The sequence below is a fragment of the Pelecanus crispus genome, chromosome 5 (genome assembly GCF_030463565.1).
Source record: "Pelecanus crispus isolate bPelCri1 chromosome 5, bPelCri1.pri, whole genome shotgun sequence".
NCBI classification, from domain to species: domain Eukaryota; kingdom Metazoa; phylum Chordata; class Aves; order Pelecaniformes; family Pelecanidae; genus Pelecanus; species Pelecanus crispus.
Window position 1 is genome coordinate 8182996 of NC_134647.1, and position 17614 is coordinate 8200609.

Genomic DNA, 17614 nt, shown 5'->3' on the forward strand with positions numbered 1-17614 from the left:
ATTCTCTTTTCTCTGCACCTTATTAAAGTATTATCTTTGGCAAAACCAGTGAGTATGGACAGTCATCTTCAATGTTGCTGCAAAAAGGCATTGCTACCGAACACACTGGCGTTTCATGTCTAAGAAAAGGAATGCAGAAAACTTAAGAAGTGGAACTGTAGTAAAGTATTGCTGAAGGTGATATGGAAGCAATGTTTTCCAGTCTAACAAGTATGTCTCAATTAAAACAGTATTGGTTGTTGTAGTTAATTGCATAAGAGCAAAAATAAATAGCTAATAAAGTGTCTGTAAGTCTGCCTTTGACATACATTTTAATGTATGCAATACTATAGCAGATCCTATCAGTTACCACAAGGTAATTAAGCCTAGCTGCTGAGAAATCAAATAACTGAGTTAAACTCACCTTAAATTATTCTGTTGACCTGATGGAATGACACCGTAGTAAACTGGCATTCCTGTTGCAGGCAGTCCTTGATTGGACTGACTGGGAATTATAACAGGCTGTTGATACGTCTGCTGGGGCACTGCTTGGGAACCTTGAGGCACCGAAACCTAAAATTCGAGAACACATTAAGATTTTCTCCTGCAGACAATGTTTCTTTCTGCTTCTTGACCATCACCTAGTTTATATAAGAATTTTATAAAAACACCAGAAACTGAAAGATCTGCTGGAGTTCTCTACATCCAGAAGACTAGTGGTAACAGTAGTTGAAATAATAGTGCTTTATTAAAAAAAAACCTCTTTATCTTCTTCTCCAAAACTGGAAATGCTGGTTCAAAGGGACTCCATAAATTAGTAAAAAAAATTTTCTCTACAACAGAAAATGGGGTGGCAGGGAGGGAAATCTTATGAGCTTTTTCTTCCCCATCCTCTGAATTGCAATTAACACAGCACTTGGCATTCAGAAGGACTAGAACTTGCACACTTGTGACAGATTTTTTTTCTCACTTTTTGCAGGTTTTTTTTTGTTTGTTTGTTTAAATTTCTGTCCCTAAAGTCACCTTTGATGCCTGCTTGCAGCTTTCTACTATTTACAAAACAATGCACTTAAAAAATAGTAATTTAAAAAACCAAACCAAAACCACTCAAACACACAGACAGTGATTGGAAAGTTATGAATAAATTACCCACCTGATAAGATGGCACTGAAGGATATGGAACAATCACACCTTGAATTTGATTCCCAATGTTGTTTTGTTGGCCACTGACCAGATTTTGATTCTGAGACTGCTGAACTCCAACTAAACCCTGGTAGTTTTGCTGCTGGTTAGGCAAAACCTGGTAACCTGAAATTATACATTTAAATCTTATTTTGAAATAATGAACTTTTTTTTATACACAGCTGCCTATGTGAACACTTGTGTGTAGCATTTTCCAATGGCTTTTTAAATCTGGCAACTTCATAAGAAGAGTTGAACTTATCATGCATATAAAAAGAAGCCAACATTAAAATTAACAGATTTATTCATTTGGATCCAGCACAAAATACTATACGAACTATTTGCAATGCTGCTCTCGCATGCTTGCGATATTTATTTACACTCTAGTGAGTCACATGCATTAACACCTTGATTTGATAGGTGAAAGCTGAAAGCATTTGAACAAAGCATGCTAGATAATATCAAAACCAATTACTTGTCTATTATTATGAACAAGGCCCTTCTAGGTACTTTAGTTTTGAAATTCTAGTTATGCTAAATTCTGCTAGTACCTCAGGTGCCCTAGGGATGAGACTATCTTGACTGTGATTCAAAACGGAATCACAGTTCAAGAAAATTTGTGTAAGGCTTGTGTGCAAATTTTTTTAAAAAGAGCAATTTCTACTGAAATCTGTAATGCTAAAAGCAACTGGGAACTGAGAAAAATCTTCCAGGTAAAAGCCATGTTCATATACAGTGGAAGACATTTTATATTCAAAGTTATCTTGGGGGGAAAAAAAGATTGATTTTCGTATTCACCCCTCTACAGTGCCTCTACAACAATTTGTTACTGCTTAAACTGGTATGCTCTGGTATCTTTCAAAAATGGCCACCCCACCCCACCCCCCCCCAAAACAAAACCAAAAAACCCCCAAGCACGAGTGCCAAGCAGGAAATCCGTACATTTATTAGGTCCAACCTTAATTCCTGCGTTGCCTATTTTTTTTATTTTTTAAAAAGCTTATAGTAGGTACCGCTACCATGACCAAAACACATGCAGAACACAAGTAAAGTTCTTCTTGTCATATTCTATAGGTGTGTGCTACTTACCACATCAGCAAAAACCCATAACTACCAGTGTTTCTGAGACAAAGCCAGTTATCGCTCCAGAATAACAAAACTGGGCTTGTCAAGATGCACCGACGGCAAGAAGAGTCTGTATTTAACTTGGACACATTCACATTCTACTGACTTTGACATTCCCCATGCTCCCTACCTTGGTATGGAACTATAATAAAGCAAATATGGCTGCAAAAACTCACTTGGATTTTTTTTTAATCTGTGGTTAAAAAATCGCATGGTCCATTTTGAAAATAATTATTCAGTTAACACAAAACACTTCTTCTGTAAGCAAAACCCACCAGTGTTCATTGATTACATGCATACAGGGTACAATGAATGTTGTTGAATTAACAGTCTCAGCTGGCTGTCTCTATAGAAATTGCAACAATGAAGACTAAAAAAGACTGTTAATATAATCAAATACTGCTTCAGAAAATTAAAGGGAAGAAGGTTCAGTTTGTTAAAACCAAGAGCACTATTCATTAGAAACACACAACACACTATAAATATTTTCAGAGTACTATACAAAACTTCAGAACAACGCGTGCTTGAATCAGGATTAGTAGTTAGAATTTTTAATAACTCTGAAGTTTGGACTGTGCACAAAAATCCATCTCATATCTGTAATAAACAAAATGCTTAAATGTACTTTGTTACAAAATGATCCATGGCACCTAAAAAGCAGCAGAATGCGAAGTTGCAGTATATGACAGATCCGATCAATCAATACATCTGCAATCTAAACCCCTCATTTCCCAGAAATTGCAATGTAGCTGTGAATATTTTGAATATTTTTCTGGCACTTCCAGAGACAGGCATGATCAATTTTGCCAGCAGAGAGAACTGGAACAATATGAATTGACTGCCAAGAAGGTTCCCCACAGCGTCCCAAAGAATGCTCTATTTTTAGCTTCCCAATTTCACCTCTGCATAGAGAGTGGTCTGACAGAAATGCAGCACTCGGCAGAAAACCCACACCTGCCATAGCAAATTGTCTCATTACACAGAAACACTCTGAAACAGTAGATAAAAAAAGAAGCATGTTTCTTAATATTTGCATAATAAAAAAGAAACCACTGGTAAGATAAGAAAAGTTAACTTACAGAATATAGAAATACATTTTCTGAATAACATAAGAGTGAGAAACAGCCTTCATTCAAGAACAGAAAAGCAAGCACAATCACTTGGTTAACAAGCTATGAGTATAGCTTGATTACAACTATTACAACTACAGCTATTATTACAGCTGCGATAGTTTTATCACTGGCCACTGTGAAGCAGAAGCTAGCTGAATTTCAGCGGATGTTCCTAAAGTAATTGTAGTTCAGAGAAGAGTTTTAATCAACCTTTAGTTAGGTCTCATGGTAACTGGCCCTCATTCTCATGGCAATCGGAAACGCCTTCTTCTTACAGAGTTTTCTTCTCCCAGCATCTTTTGGGCAACCAAAGCATTTTTTATGAAAAGCGAACCCCTGTTGTGGCTTAACCCCACACAGCCGCTCGCTCACTCCCCTCACAGTGGGATACGGGAGAGAATCGGAAGGGCAAAAGTAAGAGAACTCGTGGGTTGAGATAAGAGCAGATTAATAATTGAAATAAAATAAAAATAGTAATTCTGATGATGATGATGATAATAATAGTAGTGTAAAGGAAAACAACAAGAAGAGAAACAAAACCCAGGAAAAACAAGTGATGGAACCATTCACCACCTGCTGACTGATACCCAGCCTGTCCCCAAGCAGCAATCGCTGCCCCCGGCCAGCTCCCCCCAGTTTCTATACTGGGCATGACGCCGTATGGTATGGAATGTCCTTTGGGCCAGGTTGGGTCAGCTGGCCTGGCTGTGCCCCCTCCCAGCTTTGTGTGCACCTGGCAGAGCACAGGGAGCTGAAAAGTCCTTGACTGGTGTAAGCAGTACTTAACAACAGCTAAACATCAGTGTGTTATCAGCATTATTCTCATCCTAAATCCAAACACAGCACTATGCCAGCTACTAGGAAGAAAATTAACTCTATCCCAGCCAAAACCAGGACAACCCCCCAGATATTTCACCTGAAACCCCTTTAAAAAGGAAGCCAGGAAGCAGCTGAAAAAGAGACCGGTTCACTGTGAGAAATGTAAACCTCTCAGACAGTGTTACGGCCCCGAATCCAACAGCTCATAAATAAAGTCAGGCCACTCCATAATATTAAACCAAAAGTGGCTTCAGTTGCCATGCTCTCAGAAGCTGTCATCTTTTATCTAGATTTGTGTTTGGAAAGTTATTTCATAGTTAGTAACCACTTTATACGATGAATAAAACCCACGGCTTTCATGTAGTACAAGATTTGTTATTTCTCATTTTTGACCAGACACACTGCTATATTAGCCAAGGAACATGCTGCCTGTTGTCTCAAAAACAGCCGCCGCTAATAAGCATCAACCATTTTGGATGGAGCTTTCTGTCACCTTAATACAAACATTTAAGGTTTAAAATAAATCTACAAGAGAGATAATTTCAAAATACACCATCTCACAAGCAGTTTACAGAACAGAAAACATGACGTGGAACCTTCCATCTCTAGAATGCTGATGCCAATTTACCTATAAAGCAGCAAATGAGAGCCAGCAATGGCTAGGTAGCAATTTGGAGATTTTGAATGAAACACTAACTATGCAGTTGCTACTAAAATACTTGTCTACCATTAGTACTAGTAAACATCAAGTAACCAGACAGGACTGAATGGAATTATTGGCTGGACCGCCCCTTCACTAAAACATGATCTCTTGATGTCAGGGTTACAGGTACAACGTACATTATCAAAGTAGCAAAGCAGCTATCTGCACAGCTGCTTTATTTTATTTCTTCTAGGACACAGAGGGAGATTTTAGCTGCTGATGCTTTTCACCCTGTCCACTTTACAGGCAGTGAAATTCAGTTAAAACGTAAAGAGCTAAAAACAGACAAGAAACAAACTTACTTACCTAATAGCAACCGACTCCTCCCTTTGCATCTTGTGCTGATGCACCGTCACCCCATGCTTTCAACTTCAGATTGTTTTGTTTAGCTACATATATACACTGGGCTCTCTCCAATTTAGAGTTTGTGTGCTATTCACATAGGGTGTCCCCATAAACGGGGAAGTAACCCCAGCTGAGCCTCAGACTTTTTGCTATTAAGTAGTCTAGGTATTAAAAATTCTGAGGAAGGAAAGCAGGTTGTGTAATACAGTTGGATAACACATCTAACAACAACGGATAAAACAAGTTGCAAAACTGAGTAATTTGTTTTCCTTTGAAAAAAATGTCAATACACTTTCACTTCTGGAGAGTTAGAAGTGGTGATCTATTTTGCAGAAAGCAGGTACTAACAGTATTTTGAAATGATCTGACAACCCTAGCATAAGTGGGCACCACATCTTGATGATTCTGCAATGAAATAATCCCTCCTAAACTTGTGAACTGAACCCTGAATAACAACTTTGTTGCTGCTACTGGAGCAATTCCTAGAAGAACTGCGGAAGGAGCCATCCCTCTTACAGGCTACTTCATAGAACAGCTATGAAGAAATCCAGTTAATATTTGTAAAAGCTGATCTTTCATTCTATTTCTGTAGAACAACACATAGCTGGGGGCAGGGGGAGGGATTTAAAAAATCCTTCTTTCTGAACGAAACTCAAAAGGACACCAAGTCTAACGCATTCAACTAAGGCATGGTGTAAAAGCCTGATTTTTAAGGATCTCTGCCTCCAAACATCACTAGTTACTTCTGAAAGTTTTGACTGAGTCAAAATATTACACAGAATTAAACTTGTTTCAGGAATCCAAATCTTATTGAAGAAGTCATAATGATATTTTTAAGTACAGCTTATTAGAATAATGGTAGCTACAGTTACAATTTTGAAGGGAAAAAAGGCAACAGGAAAGAAAGGAGACAGAAATACAGCTTGATAACATTCATAGAAAGGTACTCACAAACAGTAGAAAAGTCTCTACTACAAATAGGAGGAGCAGAAAACTAACCACTTAAGTCTCATTATATATTCTGTTCAATACCCAGATACCTTTAATCATAGGGCAGAAAGATGAATGAAAACAGTATCGCCAGTAGCTTCTGCATAGCAGTCTTTTCATGCCACAACATGTAAAAGTAGTATGTTTTGTTTGGAACTTTCAGTTAAGGTACATCTCTGCAATGTTACATCATTTAAAGGTACTAATTCATCTTACTTTGCAAGTTACTAAAGAGTCAGTTACTAAGCTACATGTGTTTTAAATTATTCAGTTCTAAACTTAAAAAAAAAATTATCCTATAATTAAAGTTACAGCATGAGCCACTCATGGTAATGGCTCAAATCTCAAGCTTCATGAACAACTGACTCAAATTTTTCTACCTCAGGGTAGTTACACTCTGTATCCCCTATTTGAATTTTCACTTTATTTGAAATTATACAGCAAAGTAAGTTTAAAAAGGAAAACCAGGAGAAAACGCACACGAGGTATTCTAATGAAATGCTGAAAGAGTTCAACAAACCTGTCTGCTGTCCAGGCTGCGCCAATGGTTGGTTTTGCTGTGTGTTGTAATGGACAGAAACAGGTCGGTACTGTTGACTGGAGTGCGGATACTGATTGGGGGTACAATAACAAGCCGGCATCTAAAAAACAAACAACAATTAAAGAGATTCACTACCTGCAAGTTTATAGAAGGCAGACATCTACATGCAAAAAGAATTACATGATAAAAGATGCAAAACTTATTAAAAGGTGGAACTAATGTTAAATGGTTTAGCAATTAAAAGAATACTTATAGTACATAAATTCCCTCTTTAACAGCCCATTTCTTCTACTTTCACTGCAGAAGTAACAATTCCCAGTTTCCACAAAGAAACATCCGAGACACTAGAAAACTATGCAGAACGTGAGTTTTACCAGCTACAGGTAAATACCTGGGTGATTATTCCTCCTCAAGTAAACCGAAGTCATTCATGTCAAAGCATGTAAGCCAGAAAAAAACCCCAAGCCCAGAATAAATGCATGCAGCTGCAATTGAACAGGGAGCCCCCCTCCATATAAAAACGTCATTAATAGAACAGCATGATCAGTTTTAAAAATACAGCTTTTGGGAGGATGGAAACAGAGCCATCGTACCTGCGGCACAGTTTGCTGCATATATCCCTGCTGCTGGAGTACTTGCTGGTTGACAGGGTGGCTGGATGCCGAGTAGCCTGGAGCAGAAACTGGTTGGCCAGAGGGTGGTGGTGGAGCAGTTGCGATGATATAACCGGACTGCTGCGGGGGCTGCAGGACTACAGTGGACTGGAACATAGCAGCATGAGGTTCGGCTGGATCAGCAGGTGGCTGGCGGGCAAGACTCATATGGCTAAATTGCGATCCTAGGTTGTCTTGCTGTAATAGTTTACAAAAAAAAAAAAAAGGAAAAGTTACATTCACAAATGTACATTCAAGGAAAAAAAAAAAAGACTAAAATAGCCAACTATCTCAGTAAGTTTGAGATATGTGTGTCTCAAGTAACTGTGCATTAGCAACATCAGCCAAAGAACAACAGGAAAGAACAAGATGGAAAACTGTAGTAAATTATCTTCAGGGCTGACAGCAGGAAAGAACATCCACATTCAGAGACTTCACTCATTTCACGACAAATACTCAATTTTTGGATTACACCTGCCTCTATCTACTTATTGTAAGAATTCAATTGTCAAAAATAAAGTCAGAATTTGTGTCACTAACATTTTCTGATTGGACTCCAAAGCTTGAGGGAAAAGATCTAACCCCAGTTAAAATAGCAGAAGGCATCAGTATTGCTAAAGTAATTTTTGGTTTTAAGAGCTTAAGTTAACGAGGCTCTAATCCTGAATAACAAGGTACAGTCCTCTAACTTGGTATTATACTACATGCACGGATTATTTTTTTTTTTAGCCTGAAATCAAGTAACAGCTACAAGAAACGTATTCTAGTGGTTACCTACTATCTGTATTTTATTAACATCTGAAACTATGATACTGATTGCACTGAGCACTGCAGGAGTCCTGTGAAATTTGAATCTTCTATTACTGTAACCCCAAGCTCCTTTTCTTCACAAGCCATTCAGCATCAGATTATCAACATCCTGAAATATTACCTCTAAAAATGTCTAAAGGATAAACCCAAGCAATACACATTTATTTCTGTTACACTACCAATACGAGTAAATTCTGGTCAGTTTGTCCTACAGTGATACGTATAGCACAAGCATGATTAACCACTGAAACATGGTATTACCAACAAACAGATAAAGCAAGCTTACTGGTACCAACTACAGATGTGTCGCATTTAGATGACGAACCAAGACCATCAAGCCTTTTCACTATGGTGCTTAAGTTACCATCAGCAGAACTAAATTTTTGCAACTGCCAGCACACTTAGTATTTGAACCCATTTACTGACTGTGAAATGAACTTATAAACCTGGAAGGAATTTCATTTTCTGCTTGTGAATCATAGCATAGAGACACCTGAACTAGCTGCTAACAACAGCAATTTAGTAATATGCTAAACTCACAGAGGAATCTCACATTGGTTAATTAACCTCTCATTACTAAGGAGGTAAGTTACACTGACTGCAGTTCACATGTATTCAAACTCTAAAATAACATGAGAAACAACATTGCTAAAAAACCCCACCACCCTCCATGAAGTGCAATTCCTTTTGGAATTGTATACCTGAAGTACAGATAACAGTTACAGTATCATTGTAATTACACAGAGGCTATTGAATTCAGATAAATCCGTATCTGTTATTAGAAGATGTTTCTGACTAATGTTGAAATTAATAACAAAATAAAACCTCTGAACACATACTAAAATGTGTATATTGTATAACATTGTGGTGGGTTAACCTTGGCTGGCTGCCAGGTGCCCACCAAGCTGCTCTCTCACTCTCCCATCCTTAGCAATACAGGGGGAGAAAATAAGATGAAAAGCTCACGGGTTGAGAAAAGGACAGGGAGATCGCTCACCAATTACCATCACAGGCAAAACAGACCAGATTTGGGGAAGATTAATTTAATTTCTTGCAAATTAATAACAGAGTAGGATAGTGAGAAATAAAGCCAACACTAAAGCCAGCTTCGCCCAACCCCCTGCTTCTTCCCAGGCTCAGCTTTGCTCCTGATTTCTCTACCTCCTCCCCCAAGTGTCACAGGGGGACGGGGAACACGGGTTATCATTGGTTCATAACACTTGGCCTCTGCTGCTCCTTCCTCCTCACACTCTTCCCCTGCTCCAGCGTGGGGTCCCTCCCACAGGAGACAGTCCTCCACAAACTTCTCCAACGTGGGTCCTTCCCACGGGCTGCAGTTCTTCACGAACTGCTCCAGCATGGAGCATGACCCCACGGGGTCCCCAGCCCTGCCAGCAAACCTGCTCCAGCCTGGGCTCCTCTCTGTGGGCCACAGCTCCTGACCTCCATGGGCTGCAACTTCCTTCGGGGCATTTCTACCTGCTCTGGTGTGGGATCCTCCATGGGTGCAGGGGCACAGCTGCCTCACCACGGTCTTCCCCATGGGCTGCAGGGGAATTGCTGCTCCAGCATCTGGAGCACCTCCTCCCCCTCCTTCTGCACTGACCTTGGTGCCTGCAGAGTTGTTTCTCATTCCCCTCCCTCACAGCTGCTGCACAGTGGGTTTTGCCCTTTCTCAGATACATTATTACAGAGACACCACCAGTGTCAATGACTCAACTCAGCTTTGGGCAGCACAAGGTCGGCCTTGGAGCTGCCTGAAATTGGCTCTGTCCGACATCGGGGCAGCTCCTGGTCCCCCCTCGCAGAAGCCACCCCTGCAGCACCCCCACTACCCAAACCTTGCCACATAAACCCAACACAAACATGTAGTCATTAGAGTATCAGAGCAGTCTGGGGAGTTGGGAAGCCTCAATTTTTGACCTGGACTCTAGTTCAGATCCTGCCTTGGATAACTCTTCTCCTTTACTAGGTTTCAGTTTCAATTTGTGTGGGGGTTTTTTTGTTTGTTTGCTCTGTTTTTTAAACCCAAAAGACTAAGATATTTCATTTCCAGCTTCTATTTATTAAACAAGGGATGCTAGTGAAGTGGGAGTGTGAAGAGTTCTGGCAAAGAGGCTAGAAAAAGGTAACCTCAAAAAACCAGCAGACCTGATCCCTCAAAAGCTGTTAGATTCAGAAGAAGAAAGAGCAGACAAAGGAACAACAAGAAAGGCTGGAAAGCGGTTAACTGAGAGCCATAAAGAGGTAGACTGGCTAACAAAACAATAGCATTGAAAAGCTGTTCCTTTACAAAGGGAAATAACATATAACTAAATATCTAAACAAAGAGCTATATAGGTATAGCCTTAATTGTATACATTTCTACTAAACTTGAAATAAACACGCTAAAATCTCAGGAACTATTTTCCCCCACACAGGTAATATTTTACTGTGATTGAAAAGCTAGCCAGTCATTACATTGGTATCGCACACCATTTACAAACAACCAAGCAAAGGTCAGCATCCACTAAAGATTAACCCATGCAGAGAGGAGATGAACAGAAGATATAATACCACAGAATATTGCTGTGTAGAGGAGACTGGCAGGAGCGGGGGTGGATAAGAGACTGCAGAGTACTGAACAGGCTGGGAAGAAGGCTGCAGAGGCCGCATAGGCTGAAGAAATAACAGGTTTATAAACATGGTTAACATCAGAGTAAGAGAAGTGAAAACAAAGTCAAAGTCTTTTGTAACAGAAAAAAGCAACTACAGCTCCATTACCAGAAAGGGAATGATACTACTTTTTTTTAAGCTCAAGACTGCATAGAATTAAAACAAAAGTGATTTTCAAATCTCAGTCTCCCAGCAGAAATACATTTGCTTTATTTGTTATGCATTATATTAGCTGCAAGTCAGCAGATTGCTTCTATTTAACATTCACTGTTTCTTTTAGAGAGATTTTTTTTAAATGATAAAATAAAAACTACACATGCATTCTAAATACAAGTTGTTTCAAAGCATCTAAAGACAGAATGCATTTACTACTAACCACAGATTAAAACATAGTACTTTCACTTATTCAACAACACTAAAGTATTTTCTCTAAATTGTGGTTATCTGAACATCAGAGAGGTATCGCTGCTGATAATGTTTCGGGCAGGCTCAGCTCCACTGAGAATCCACTGAGAAAGGAATCATAGAAGTAGTAAAGAATTTGTGAAGAAACTGCAAGTATCACATACACACTTCCGTAAACTAGATAGGGAGAGAGAGTACAAATGAGCCTTTTTCAAAAGAGACCATCTCTACTGCAGCATACGCAGGTATCCTGAACAGAAGATTTAAACACGGAAAATGAACAAGAAAAAAGGTTTAGATGAAGTTCTATAAATAGCTTCTTGATAAAATTTGAGAACAATTTGAAAATGCCACAGGAAACTATAGCTGGTAGCTTGTGCCTTCTCTTGCTCATACACACTCTTGGCTTTTCTTCTTCTTCAAGGGCTGAGGTCCTCTTTAATCTGGCCTATATTACTAAATTCCTCTTGTACAAGATGAGGATAAAATACATCTTGTACTTCAGAGTGCAGTTTTGTGAGTAGAGTAAGCCCAAGTGCTACTTAAGAGGCATTCATACTCTACCAGTCCTAAGATACCTCTTTTGTGCCACCAGTACTGCTTCTGCGGTACAGCCCAAGAATTCATCTGGCTAAAAAATAACCTTAAGACAAGGAAACAAAGATTTCAGTTGGATTAACTCTCTTCCCAGATTCCTGACTACATTACTGTTAATGCCAGGAGTAACCACACAGTGTGACTAAGGATGAAGGCAGAACCTCTTTTCCAGAGCAATCTAGCCTTGGTATGTTTTAGTACTAAAATATTTTCTGTGTTTTTAAGAAAAGGCTGCCTACCATGTTCATTTCTTAGCAGAACTGATAGTTCTGAGGACTGTGGGGGAAAAGGTCCCACTACCCGTATCTGTGTAGCTATTACTTCTTAACATATGCTTCAACAGTACCGATCCCTTGTTAGCAGACAGCAATACGCCAGTATCAGTCATCAATACAAGCATCATGTATTTGACATGTGCACCTGTGAGAGGATGTGATTAGCTGCTGGCTGTTGCTGAGGTGGTGCGGGAAGAGGCGGCTGTTGCGGAGGTGCAGGCACTTGGGTCCTAACAGGTTGCTGAGGCATAGGAGGATTGTACACAACTGGAGTGCCATCGGGATTAAGGAAAGGCTGACCTGAAAAGTTGAAAGAGAACAAAGACAACCAAATGACAGCCAGCTGCATCATCTGAGTTTGAAGCAAGTAAAGACAAATGTATTTACAGTAGGCAAAATGAATAAGATAATAAAATTTGAAAATAAGTGAAGTCATACTGTTTTACATGACAGATTTATGCCAAATCCCCACAACCACATTTATAATAGCAACGACTAAACAGGCCTCATTTGACACACTGCATGCAGTTAAAAAACAAAACATATAAGGTAAACAAAGACACCCCAATCTTTACTTAGCGAACGCAGATAAACATTTGCTGTATCCTGCTTTTCTTGAAAACTCATTTTTAATCAAGTGGATTGAAAAGGGCGGGAGTAATAAAGGAAAACCCTACTAAAAATACTATTTTAGAGGACCTTTTAAAGGGCAATTAAATGAATCCCTTTTAATCAGTTTGAACACCAATCAGAACACAGGAAAGCTTAAGGGCAAATATTTTAAAAAACATATATAAAGCAGTAGCTGCAATGGTACTCCCATAACTGCTAATGAGATTACTGCTGAAGGATTCTCTTCCCCTATTCATAGATGAATTGGCTTTTAGCTTTCAAATGAAATAATGTAGTATTATTCTCCTATTTAATAATTTGCAACTTCAATATTACAGCAGTGGACTAATGAAAAAGAATTAAAAAATAAACTATCTAAAAGTAAACTATAAACTAACAGTGATTTATTTTGGGGCCTGGGTTAGGAAAAAACAAAACAAATCAAAGGAAGAAAAGATTAGCTAGCAAGGACCTGTGTCTAGCTGCTTAATGACATGTGTCTTGCATTGGCTTATTTTCATGCTTAAGGTCCAAATACTGATGTAACTTTCTCTCTCCTCCGATATAAATATTTTCTTGTCTGAGATTCTTTCCAGAAAGGTATAAACTGAGACTAAAGCCTTTGCACCCTAGTCAGGGTCCTGTCAAAGTAGACTAATGCTCCTTCGGCTTCTTCGTCCCATGATATTTAAATGCAAGTGGCCAACATAAAAGCGTAAAAGTTACTGGAGAGGACTGAGGCAATTAATGCAAGAGATAGACAGGAAGCATGAACAGACTTGCTATATTCCGTTTAGCTTAATGGATTTCTCTTTAATGCTCAAAAATTGGGAATGTTCACATAAATAGGGAGTCACATTTTCTTATTTCCTTCTACCACTTTCTGGTAATGACTGGAGCTTAACTTGTTTCCTCTAGTGGCTGAATAAGAGCTGTCTTTTCCTAATAACTGTCTTCAACTACCAAGAATGACTCTGTTGACCTAAGGTCATAAGATCCTCTGCCAGAAACGTTGAGAAACTAATCTATGTTTTTTTGAACTCTGACTGTCATTTGGAACAATAAAGCCAGATGAACAATTACAGAATATGATGATTCAAGTACATTTTAAGTTGAAAGTTTATCTGAACCTAGATGTTCCTTGTTCTGGAAGCGCAGTTTATCCTTAGAGGATTATGTTAATATCTAATGAGTGTCTGTTATGAAAGACTACTAATGACTGGTTTAAATACATTAAAAAAAAAGTGGATAAAATGTAGGAAAACAAAATCACAATTTGAAAATCAAGCTAATTTTAAGGAATATCAAACAGTCAAGTCTACAATTCTGCTGCCTTTTGTGAGGAGGGGTGCAAGTACAAGATGCTTTCAGATGAAAAACTTTCACAATCACATTTGTTTCTCTGCCCTTCCCTGTTGCTCTGTGGAAGTCCCATCAATGTAACAGGGAAAATGACCAACAGTACAGGAGGAAGAAAGCAAAACTAATCACATGCAAAATGTTGGCAAGCACATAACTGAAATGAAGATGACGCAAAACCCGCTATTTTTAAAATGAAAAAACTGTATCGTGTTTTACATGAAATCACTTTCAAGCTGATGGTATCGTTTCAGTGCCTGCAATATCTGTTTTGCTGTACAGTAACTCTAAAGATTTTAGCACAGTGATGCTATAAACTCATCATTTGAAAAATGACAGCCAACATTCTTATTTAATGTGGAGTACAAAGTACTCTAGTGTATAGAAACACTAAACCCACTTATTTTTCTAGCAAAACTTGTTCACCAATCATCATATTTGGCTTCAGATGGTCAACACACACAATGGAAAATTCATGTAGAAGATACAGAACTATCACACTAGAACTAGAAAAACTAAGTCAATAGTGCTATTGGCCGGAACCTAGATCTAAGATGGGAAATGCATCCTCCTCCAAATCCAATGGCTATCTATGGAAATTAGATGCTACAGCTAGTCATTTGTAACCAATTTTTTAGCAGGGTTGGTTTAAACTATTCGTTTATACAGTAAGGCATTTAAGAGAAACCTTAGGCAGCATATCAATATGCAGAATCATTAATAGAATCTCAAATTTTGTATACAACAGCAATTGATTTATATTATGGGAAAAAAGAGAAATGTATCTATTTCAACGTTGAGCCTTTTAGTTATAGAAGAGAAATACTTTAAAAACTGATCATTTTAACAATGCCAATGAGAAAAATTTAGTTTAAAACATCACATGCAGTTACATTCAAACATAATAAAGTCCATCTACAGAATGATGGGAACTATATCCTGAAGTATTTCCTTTTCTACAAGGAAAACAAATCTTTAAACTCAAATTAAAATATAATCACTTTCCAAAGATTACGATGTGTTGCATAAAAGGAAAATTAAAATTTTCTGGATTTCTTAACTTCTACAATAAAGTAAAAGTTTGCCCAGAGAACGCTCACTAGTCATTTAATCCAGACAAGTAGTTACACGTCTTGCATCTACATTATGAAGTATCAATTTCCTGCTACTTACTAAAAATATCAGTATTGGCCAATTATGCCAACATTGATTTCATCCTGTTTTAAACTGACAAACAGAGGTTTAGAAATAGCACATAATATCATGCTTATTTCTTTCACTTGTATTAAGTCAGTGTCGTGAGTATAAAGAGACAAGTATAAATTGCAACAAACAAAATGAAGGATGGTAAATTCTTTCAAGTCAATATGAATACTTATTCAGGCTCTCTTCCCTCATTGAAACTGTTTTATAGTAGCACTGGGAAAGACTTTTACCTCTCTCGAAAAAAGCCGAAAATTCATTTAAGTTATTCTGCGTTCTGGATAATAAATCATAGGATTTTTATATTTTGTGTAAGTCACCCATTAAAATTTTACATACAAGTTAAAACTCTACTAGAGAAAATCAAGTGAGTTTACTTATTCCTCTGATCCTAGAGTCATGCTTTCTTTTTAAATTAAGTGCACTGAACAAACACAACCACAGGAAAAAAAAAAGAAAAAAGAGAAAACGAGAAGGACAATACTGACACTCAGTCTTATGTAAACACGCGTGCATTTTTCTCCAAGTTCTCAATTGTAATAAAAACATCCACAAGCATGTACCAACCTGTTTGAGGGTTGATCAGAATACTGCCAGGCGGTATGCCTGCCGCTTCCAAGGGAAGCAAAAAGAAGCTAGTGCTAGTAGGTGCCACTTGCCCACTTATGCCACCATCAAAGGAAAGAGAGTTACTAGTGCTGACAGTTGGATAGACGGCAGGCGTGCCATGAGAAGGCTGGCTTAGAGCTGGCACTGGAAGAGGCTGCTGGGTGTGAGAAAGAGAACCCGTGGATGACCCTACACTACTAGAAGACTCTGAACCTAGGAAAGGAGTAATGAGAAATTGTTTTTACCTAGAGACAGAAACATCATGCTCACTTAAAATATATACTTGTAAATGCTTACCCTTAAAGCTCAGTGTTAAGTACATTATTAAACAGTGGCCTTTCCAATGAACTCCCCCTTCATCTCCCCTGGAATACCATTACAACATTCCTTCTGTGAACCAAAGGTCAATTCAGCACTGCTTTGCACTGTCAAGTGAGGCGTTCATATCTAGCTCTGATTTTCTGGACAGAAAATACATGCCTGTACAGACGCACATGTGCTAATGTTCATTGTGATGATTGTTCATCCGCAATTCATTTAAGTGATTGGTCACTTACTCCAAACTGATACACGCACATGTATCAACTGGAAACACTGAAGCGATGAACACACAGCCTACAACTATTGCATGTGTCCAGGCCATGGAGTAGTGCAGATGCAGTGGGCCCAACGCCCCTTCAGATACGCTAAATTCACATGCTCCCTAGACGTAGCCTGCATGCAAGCAATGACCATTTTCTTTTTACTACTAGATGTCAGAGATCTTCTGACTCACCTGCTGGACAAATTGCAGAATACTAAAAAACCCAAACCTATTTTTTTTTTCCTCCCCTGACAATTTTCAGACTGAAGTCAAGAATACAGCTGGAAAAAATTATGGTAATACGGTAGCTTTAGCCTAGTTTTATGCAACAATCCAAAGTTCAAAAGGAATATGAAATAGCTGATTGAAAGCAATAATCATTTTACAGATATGAATGACTATAAACATTGCAAGGCAGTGGAGAACTAGACGCTGAGCTTTCTGAAAGCCAATGCATGCAGCTAAAAGCAATATTCCAAAAGTCCAATACGGAGAGGTCTGTAGAACTGCACTGATCCCAGATCACTGTATACCTGGATCTCTAGGTATACAGTTTATCATACTTTTTATGAAGTCTTTGCTGATACTTGCAGTACTTGGAGAGAGAATATAGTTGTTTAAATTTAAGAACTCTTCATTAGCAGCCTCTATACAATCTAGAAGAGAAAGCAAGATTCAAAAAGGGCTGTGACAAGATTTATCTGTTTGAAGTTACTTTGCAGCCCTTCATAAAAATTTCTAATTGTAACCCTTTTACTTGTGTGTATGAAAAGATAGTATAGCTTGAAGCATTTGCTGATGCTGACCATTAACCTTTTTTCTATTGCTAGATGAAGTGAAATACAAAGCTATTAATTGTAAAATGGGCCAAATAGCATATCCCAGCTCTGTGAAACAATCTCCACCTGACCAGAGTTACTTTGATTAGATTTGTTTACAAGTGTATCCACTTCTAGATTATGTAGAGAAATTAGGCTGAAGCCATCATAATTAAAGCCAATTAAATCTTTGATCAAAATAAACAAACAAAACTAATCTCAACACATGCAAAATCACC

The 17614-nt window shown here is 38.3% G+C and overlaps 1 protein-coding gene across 1 annotated transcript in view; it reads right to left on the reverse strand.

The window, feature by feature from the left end:
• Positions 1 to 17614, reverse strand: part of R3HDM1 (R3H domain containing 1) — a 54831-nt gene that overhangs the window by 10776 nt on the left and 26441 nt on the right. The window contains exons 14-20 of the mRNA XM_075710070.1: positions 15933 to 16187; positions 12337 to 12491; positions 10816 to 10917; positions 7390 to 7647; positions 6776 to 6896; positions 1133 to 1287; positions 404 to 552 (exon numbers count right to left, since the gene is read on the reverse strand). Of these exons, the coding sequence (XP_075566185.1) occupies positions 404 to 552; positions 1133 to 1287; positions 6776 to 6896; positions 7390 to 7647; positions 10816 to 10917; positions 12337 to 12491; positions 15933 to 16187 (1195 nt within the window). The remainder of the gene's footprint in view (positions 1 to 403; positions 553 to 1132; positions 1288 to 6775; positions 6897 to 7389; positions 7648 to 10815; positions 10918 to 12336; positions 12492 to 15932; positions 16188 to 17614) is intronic.